Here is an 8,261-nt window from a genome sequence, read left to right on the forward strand (position 1 = left end):
CAAACCTGGGACCCTTCTGTGTGTAGGCTGACGCTCTATCCACTGAGCCAAACCAGGTAGGGCATTTTTGTCATTTTATAATTGTTTTATATTCCCAGTTAGACTATTAAAACTACATGTTGTTGCCGAAACTGGTTTGGCTCAGTGGATAGAGCGTCGGCCTGCGGACTGAAAGGTCCCGGGTTCGATTCCGGTCAAGGGCATGTACCTGGGTTGCGGGCGCTTCCCCAGTGGGGGATGTGCAGGAGGCAGCTGGTCGATGTTTCTCTCTCATCGATGTTTCTGGCTCTCTGTCTCTCTCCCTTCCTCTCCGTAAAAAATCAATAAAATATATTTAAAAAGAAAACACTACATGTTGGCTATTTCTTCACAAAGCCTTAGAACTATCAGGTTCTTGATAAAGATTTATTCTTTAGTTGGTTGAAAATATTTGTAAGATGGGCATGATGATCTAGGTTTATCTTTTGGGTATTTACTTAAGATTTTGCTCCATGGGAATTTCTGGCTGGTGGTGACTGGTTTACTTCATTCTTTTTATTATTATTCGGTCTTTTATTAATTTTTAGTAAAATCTGATTAATTTGATTCCCTAATATAGAACTGTGACATTGGGTTATTTGGCAATCAAATCCCTGAGACTACAGAAAGAAAATTTAAGACTCATTTTGAGTTCAAAGCTATCTAAGAAAGTGCTTTAATAGTTCTCCATTCCAAGTCTATGAGGTTTTCTTCCCTACTTATTGAAATAAATGATAGGTGATCCCCAAAATTTCACTCAAACTTGTTTTCTTCTTTTCATCACCAAATTCACCATGGGTTTCATCTTTGAGAAGGCTTGAATAACAACTTTCTATTGCTTAACAAAACAGAGTGGAATCTGTGTTTGTACCAAAATCCCAATGTGAAAATGACAACTACAAAAATCATTTTCTTCCTGAAATCCTTCCCAAACCAGTTTTGAGTGGAATAAGAAGTATTGACTTTTCTCTCCCGTGTTTAGCTGTTAAGTTAGAGAATACTCCAGGTTCGGCTGACTCAACTCAAGTTGTTTCCCTGTGGCTCTTTATGGACAGTAGAGGCAAGTTTGGTCCAGTGAAGAGGTCCCCTTTCATCACCAAATGTTTTTCAGTAGTAGTCTATTTGCTGTCTCCACATTCTCAGCTCTCTGAGGTCTACTCCTACTTAACTGGGAGTATTCCACAAAGGTCACTGAAGGCCTCAGGATTGACATTTTCAGTCATTCTCCTACTTCGCCTTTCTGCAGAATTTGATCCTGTGACTACCCTCTGCTTTGTGAAACATTTTTCTCCTCTTCACCCAGGTAACCTAATCGTTTTGGACACTCCCCCTCCCACATATGAGACACGTATTCAGTTTCTTTCTCTGGCAGTATGCATTCTTATTAAGGTACTAATGGCCCGGTGCACGAAATTTGTGTGGGGGTGCTGCTCTAACTGGTTTGGCTCAGTGGATAGAGCATTGGGCTGTGGACTGAAAGGTCCCAGGTTCGATTCCAGTCAAGGGCATGTACCTTGGTTGCGGGCACATCCCCAGTAGGAAGTGTGCAGGAAGCAGCTTATTGATGTTTCTCTCTCATCGATGTTTCTAACTCTCTCTTTCCATTCCTCTCTGTAAAAAATCAATTAAACATATTTTAAAAAATTAAAATAAATAAATAAAATTGCAAAATGAGAGGCAACAAGTGTTTATTTAGGATGAAGGGATTGCAATTCTGGGAGCACAGATTCAGGCAGAAACCCAAACAATGTCTCAATTACAGTGTGAAGACAAGCAATTTTTTTTATGAGAACAGTAAGAAACATTCGACAGAAGCCTGTTCACTAAACAAACAATGAATACATCACCCCTTGGGAGAGGGGAAGTCAGAGTTGAAAGTATTACAGGCGAGGGGCCTGTGGTGGTCTGCAGGCCAACCACACCCCCATGGGGTGAGGGTCCCTGCTGGGTGGGGGGGCATGGCCAGCCTGGGTGAGGGGCTGAGGGCTGTTTTCAAGCTGGTCACACCTCCTTTAGGGTGGAGGTTCCCGCTGGGGTGCCTGATCAGCCTGGGTGAGGGGCTGAGGGCTGTTTTCAGGCTGGCCAAACCCCCTTCATGGTGGGGGTCCCGCTGGGGTGCCTGGCCAACCTGAATGAGGGGCTAAGGACCATTTTCAGGCTGGCCACACCCCCAGTGACCCAGGCCCTCAGCCCCTCCTTCAGCAGCAGCCAGGGCAGGAAGCTTGGCTTCCCCCATCGCCAGGGGCAACCCAAGCCTCCTGCTCACTCCAGCTCCGTGGCTGCTGCCGGTCTTTGTTGGGTTATTTTGCACACTTGCCCTGATTGGCTGGTGGGCATAGGGAGGGATAGTCAAGTTGCATGTTTCCCTTTTACTACTGTAGATTTTGTTCATTTACCAAATGTATTCATTTATTAGGGATAGTGGATGAAAAGGGGCACTGTAATAAATCTGAGAGTAACCTCACAGAGTGATGTGATTAAAAAAAAAAAATCCTAACTGGGCAGGTCCTAGGCATATAACTTCTTCACTCAAAAGTTTATCTTTGCCTTGACCAAGCCCTGTCCATTGTTTTTGTGCATCTAAGTTAATACACCATTGAAATGCTTCTTTTGCAGACCCCTCAGAAGCGTAGTCACTTTCAAGAGAGCACATACTCTTGTTAACTATCCTGTCATTCAATCCCTGCCTTGCTTTCTTTCACCTTCATGTAATCTTTCTTACATTCCCTTCTTAATTCCAAATACATAAAAGAAACTGCAAAACTGTCACTCTTCAGAACATTTGAGATCTTGTTTCCCAGCAATTGTCATCAGTTTGGATCAAATAAACTCTTATAAAAATTCTCTAAAAGGTTTAGACATTCTTATGTTGACAGGATGTAGTAACAAAGTACCATAACTGAGTAGCTTAAACCACAAAAACGTATTGTCTCATAGTTCTAGAAGTCAGAGTTCCAAAATAAAGATGTTGGGAGTGCTGATTCCTCCCAAGGACTGTTCGGGAGGGATCTGTTCCAAGGAGGGATCTTTCATTGGCTTGTAGATGGCCCTCTTCTCCATGTCTGTTGACACCATCTTCTCTCTATCTGTGTTTCTGCATCCAAATTTCTTCTTCTTTATAAACCACCAGTCATTTTGGATTAGGGCCTACCCTGATGACCTCATTTTAACTTGATTATCTCCAAACATGATCACATCTTGAGGTACTGATGGTTAAGACTTCAACATATGAATTTTGAGGGGACACAATTCAACCTTAAAACTAAGTTGCTAGAGTCACTTTTTCTATTGTATCTCATGTGCTCAATGTAGAAGTTTGGTAAATATGTTTTGTCTTTCCATGGACACATCCTCCTCTTTCTTGCATCTCTCTCCTGCTTTACTGTAATCTATGGTCCCTCCTTGGAATTTATTTTGGACTCTTCATCCTACCTCCTTAAATTTCAAAGTTTTACAGGTTCCATCCTTGGCTTCTTCTCACTTTACCATCTCTCTCTAGTGATCTCACCCACAACAGGAATTTCAACTATCAGCTGTACTTATGCTAAAGACTTAATGTCTACTCCAGCCCATATCCCTTTCTTGAGTTTTGCCTATATAACCACTTGTCTACTTGCACATCACCATTCACCTGCTCCACACAATCTCAAATTCAGTATTTTAAAAAATGAACTCAACTTCTGCCCTCTCTTTCCCCCTGCCCAAACCCAATCCACTTCCTATAGATTCCCTATTTTGGGGGGAAGGATGCCACTGTGTATTTAGATCTCTTCTTCCAAGCTCCACATCTGTCAAAACCAAAATCCTGTCAACTGTAGTTCTTAAAAATCTTTTAAATGCATCCTCACCTCTCTGGTCCCACCATAAGTACCCTGGTTTCATGTCCCTAACACCCATCCTTGAATTATTACAATAGTTTTCTAAATGATTTCCTTGTCACCTCAAATCAATTCTGCATTCTCCTGCCAGAGGAATTTTTAAAGCCAATTTTATCGTTATCTCTCCTTATTTATGTATGACCGCTCAAACTTAGGCTATGACTTCGGGATAATCATGACTGGATGCCTGGGCCCTGGAGGCTCCTTGTCCTGGCCCTCCCAGTTTCGACCTCATCCTCTTTTATTATTATCTGTAAGGCATCTTCTCGTAGCTATACTTGCAATTCCATCATGCACCCTATTTGTCTATTCACCCATACCTTGGATCTTTAAACCAACATGACACCCTTCCCCATGGAGTCCACAGCTGAAGATCTATAAAAGTATCTGGGTTATCTCTTCCCTCCTGCACTAGCTCTTTGCTCCAGGATTTATCTCTGTGCCTAACCTGGTTCTTAGCTTCCTTAGCTGCACCCTCCTCTCCAGCATTTGGTTTCCCATTGTGATCAGTCATTCCCTTGAAGTGGCTGGCCTTGTACTTAGGCTCTGCCTGTTTCAGGTCAGCTTCCCTTACAGCCGAGACTGGGGCTGTCCTGATGGGCTCAGAGGGTATTAACCACCTGCTTGAAAAAACCTTCCTACTGTCATAAAAAAACCTTCCTATTGCTATCGTGTTGCCATCAATAGTTGTATAATCTTAGACAAATCACTTTTTCTCTATTTCTAAATTCTAACAGTAATGGTAGTAAAAACAACTAATAATAATTACTGAGTAATTATCAGAACAAGGTTCTAAGCACTTTACATGGATTATCACATTAAAATCTCATAACCACCTTATAATAAGTCACAATTATGCCCATAATAAACATAAAAAACTGAGGATTACAATTATTAACCAACTTGTCCACTAGAAAATGGGAGAAGCTGGAATTCAAACCCTAGCACTTATGTTCCAAAGTATAGCCACTTAACCACTACACTATTCTTTCTCCCAACATGCAGCTCACTCTCTAGAGCAGTGATGGCGAACCTATGACACGCATGTCAGAGGTGACACGCGAACTCATTTTTTTTGGTTGATTTTTCTTTGTTAAATGGCATTTAAATATATAAAATAAATATCAAAAATATAAGTATTTATTTTACTATGGTTGCAAATATCAAAAAATTTCTATATGTGACATGGCACCAGAGTTAAGTTAGGGTTTTTCAAAATGCTGACACGCCAAGCTCAAAAGACTTGCCATCACTGCTCTAGAGCCATGCCATCACATCCGTAAAATAAGAAAATGAGGGCTCTAGTGTCTTCTACATAGAACATCCTATGAAAACAAGCCCATTAGGATCTAGTGAATTATGGGTAAAGTTGGTATATTTGAGGAGAAGTCAAGATACAAAAAAATTAAGTACAAGGAGCCAAAGCCCTAACAATGAAATTTTACAAATTATGAGTTATTGGTTTCTTTTTCTTAGATATTTAAATTTATTTTTCTGCATGCACATATAATCCAAGTTTAAAAACACAAAGTAGAAAATAAAAATTATCTATATTTCTGTATTTCTGATTAATGTTGTGTATATACAGGTATCATGTATGTAATAAACATTCTGATTTTGTTCTTAAGCTAAACATATAAAAAATGGTTCTACAATAGAATTTTTAATGATTGTATGGCATATATGGATGTTCCCTAATTAACCAGTTACCTATGTTCACACATTTATTTCCAAGACTTTCCCTATTAGAAACAATGGCAAGAAAAATATTCATGTCCTAAAACTTTACAGACATTTATGATTATGTCCTTACAATAAATTCCTAAAAGTTAAACTGCTTGGCTAAAGTAAATACACACTTTAAGGGCTTTTGATATGAATCAACAGATTATTGTCCAGAAAGATACTACTATCGTCTGGTAATAAGGACATAAAATGTTCCTCCCTCCTGAGAAGCATGCCACTTTGATAAAAGAAAAATAGTATTTCACTGTTTCAATTTGTATTTCTTTTATTTCAGATAAGACTAAACATTATTTATTGGTCATTTATATTCTAAAATTTCCTGCTCATAATCAATTTTCAAGCACTTTGAAACAGAGAATCTAGACAATGGCCTGTGGTTCTGTAGACATCTACAAGCAGTATCAACATAATTAAGTGGTACAACTTCTGTGGCTCCACAAAAATTATAAATTCTGAAAATATTTTTCATACATGTGTAACATTTCAAAATTCCACTGGAGGGAAAAGTAATGTTTACTTGGAAATTAAATTCTAATCTTCTGAAGGAAAAGAAGCAAAGCCATTTCCAAACCACTCAGCACTGGGTAGATTATTGACTACTGGTCTTAGATTTTCAAAGACCAGTAGTAGTAAATAACAACTGACCCCAGCTGCCACGATCCAAGAGAAGGGAGGTGTGACCCCTTCCAGTAAGTCACAGCCATAGGGGACTGCCAGGGCATGGAGAAACCCTGTGGTGTACAACCAACCGGCAAGAAAGATTTTAGCTCTGACCCTTACGAGCAGTGTGAGCTTTAGCCTCTTCTGCAAGTTATCTCATTCATGAAACACAGTGATGATAGCATTTTCCTGAGAGTCATGGCAAAGATTAAAATTCAGTGAGAGGACAGTAAAGTACACAGTACACCAAGCATGTTCAATGCTTAGTAGCTAATTGAATTACTCTGCTTTTTTCCATCACCTCACCCTATTCAGAATCTCCCATGGTTTATTTGTGACTCATTATCTGGGTTCTGTATTTTCTTTTTATACCTCATCTTCCTCTTCCTTTTCCTTAGCCTGTCCCTTTCTACCTTCTCTATTGCATTAACCCAGCTCCCTGCCAAACCGACGTTGGTATACACAAAATTTACTCTCTATTAGTCATGTTTATGCAGACATTTTAAAATTTCATGATTCTTAACATCAACAACTGAAACATTGAAATATTTGAAAAACAAATTTACAAAATTAACCACTTAAAAAACAACAACAAGCAATAACAATTTGAGCAGCTCAATAATTCCCTCCTTCAAGGGGCAGTCAAATGTCTTTGATAGAAAATGTTTAAAAAGCTTCCCCGCCTTGGAACTCTGGAATCAACATATAGTGGATACTCCAAGAAGGGAAGAATGGCTTTGGGACTTGAGCTAATGTTTCATAGCATCCAGTGGTCGGCAAACTCATTAGTCAACAGAACCAAATATCAACAGTACAACGATTGAAATTTCTTTTTGAGAGCCAAAATTTTTAAACTTAAACTATATAGGGACATTGTTATTAACTTAATTAGGGTACTCCTAAGGCTTAGGAAGAGCCACACTCAAGGGGCCAAAGAGCCGCATGTTGCTCTTGAGCCGCAGTTTGCCGACTATGGGCATTAGACCATTCTTAATGTATATTAGCATCTTGGGCAGGAAAGAAAGAAAACAGCACCTTAACCTCAGCCTGCCGCTGATGTCACTTAATTAAAAATTGCCTTTCAAAAAATAAGAAAATAAGAATAAGAAGAAGAATCACTTACCATCTGAGATCCATCTTGGCTGTGTTCCCCGTTGGGCTAACGTCTGGGAATGACTCCACTTGTCTGTCTGTGTGTTCTGTGTGTGCTCGTCTGCGTTATAGGGGAAGGAGGAGCAATCCGTTCTACTCCTGTGAAAGCCTTCCTTCTCAATGACTTTCTCAATGACTGTACACCCTGTAACTTTCTTTAATAAAAGCGGTTCCTCTTTTCTGTTTTGTCAGATTTTGCTGACACTTGTGGAATTTAACCCTTTCCTTGCGTGTGAATTCATTGAGCTTGTCTAAATACATGTTTAAAAAATAATTAGTGGCTTGAATTCCAGATACAACATGGAGAGAGGCAGACTAACCCCCCTGCCCCCCACTTGAATTTCCCTAAAAAACCTAGAAAATAAAATAATTAAAAAGAGGAGGGGAAAAAATATCTTCATCTATAAAATAGAATCAAAAGAAAATTCTATAGATTTTGGTAAGAGAATAAATGTGATTTATTATGCATCTGGATTGGGATTGAGCAGCTTTCCCCCTGCCGATTACCACCACTGAGATGATGGAGGATTTTAATGACCTTTGAGGGCATGAGGGTGTCCTCCTGTGAGAGCTGCACAACCAAGCAGGACAACAAAAGCTACTGCTTTTATTATTTCATTTCTACTATAGACAAAGATAGCCGAAACCGGTTTGGCTCAGTGGATAGAGCGTCGGCCTGCGGACTGAGGGGTCCCGGGTTCAATTCCGGTCAAGGCATGTACCTGGGTTGTGGGCACATCCCCAGTGGGAGATGTGCAGGAGGCAGCTGATCGATGTTTCTCTCTCATCAATGTTTCTAACTCTCTA

General features: G+C 39.8%; 1 protein-coding gene across 1 annotated transcript in view; it reads right to left on the reverse strand.

The window, feature by feature from the left end:
- Window positions 1–7,561, reverse strand: part of CD86 (CD86 molecule) — a 90,449-nt gene extending 82,888 nt beyond the window's left edge. Inside the window, exon 1 of the mRNA XM_015558491.1 lies at window positions 7,426–7,561. Coding sequence (XP_015413977.1) covers window positions 7,426–7,439 — 14 coding nt within the window. The 5' untranslated portion in view covers window positions 7,440–7,561. The remainder of the gene's footprint in view (window positions 1–7,425) is intronic.
- Between the last annotated feature and the right edge of the window lie 700 nt (window positions 7,562–8,261).

The sequence above is a fragment of the Myotis davidii genome, unplaced genomic scaffold (genome assembly GCF_000327345.1).
Source record: "Myotis davidii unplaced genomic scaffold, ASM32734v1 scaffold292, whole genome shotgun sequence".
NCBI lineage: Eukaryota > Metazoa > Chordata > Mammalia > Chiroptera > Vespertilionidae > Myotis > Myotis davidii.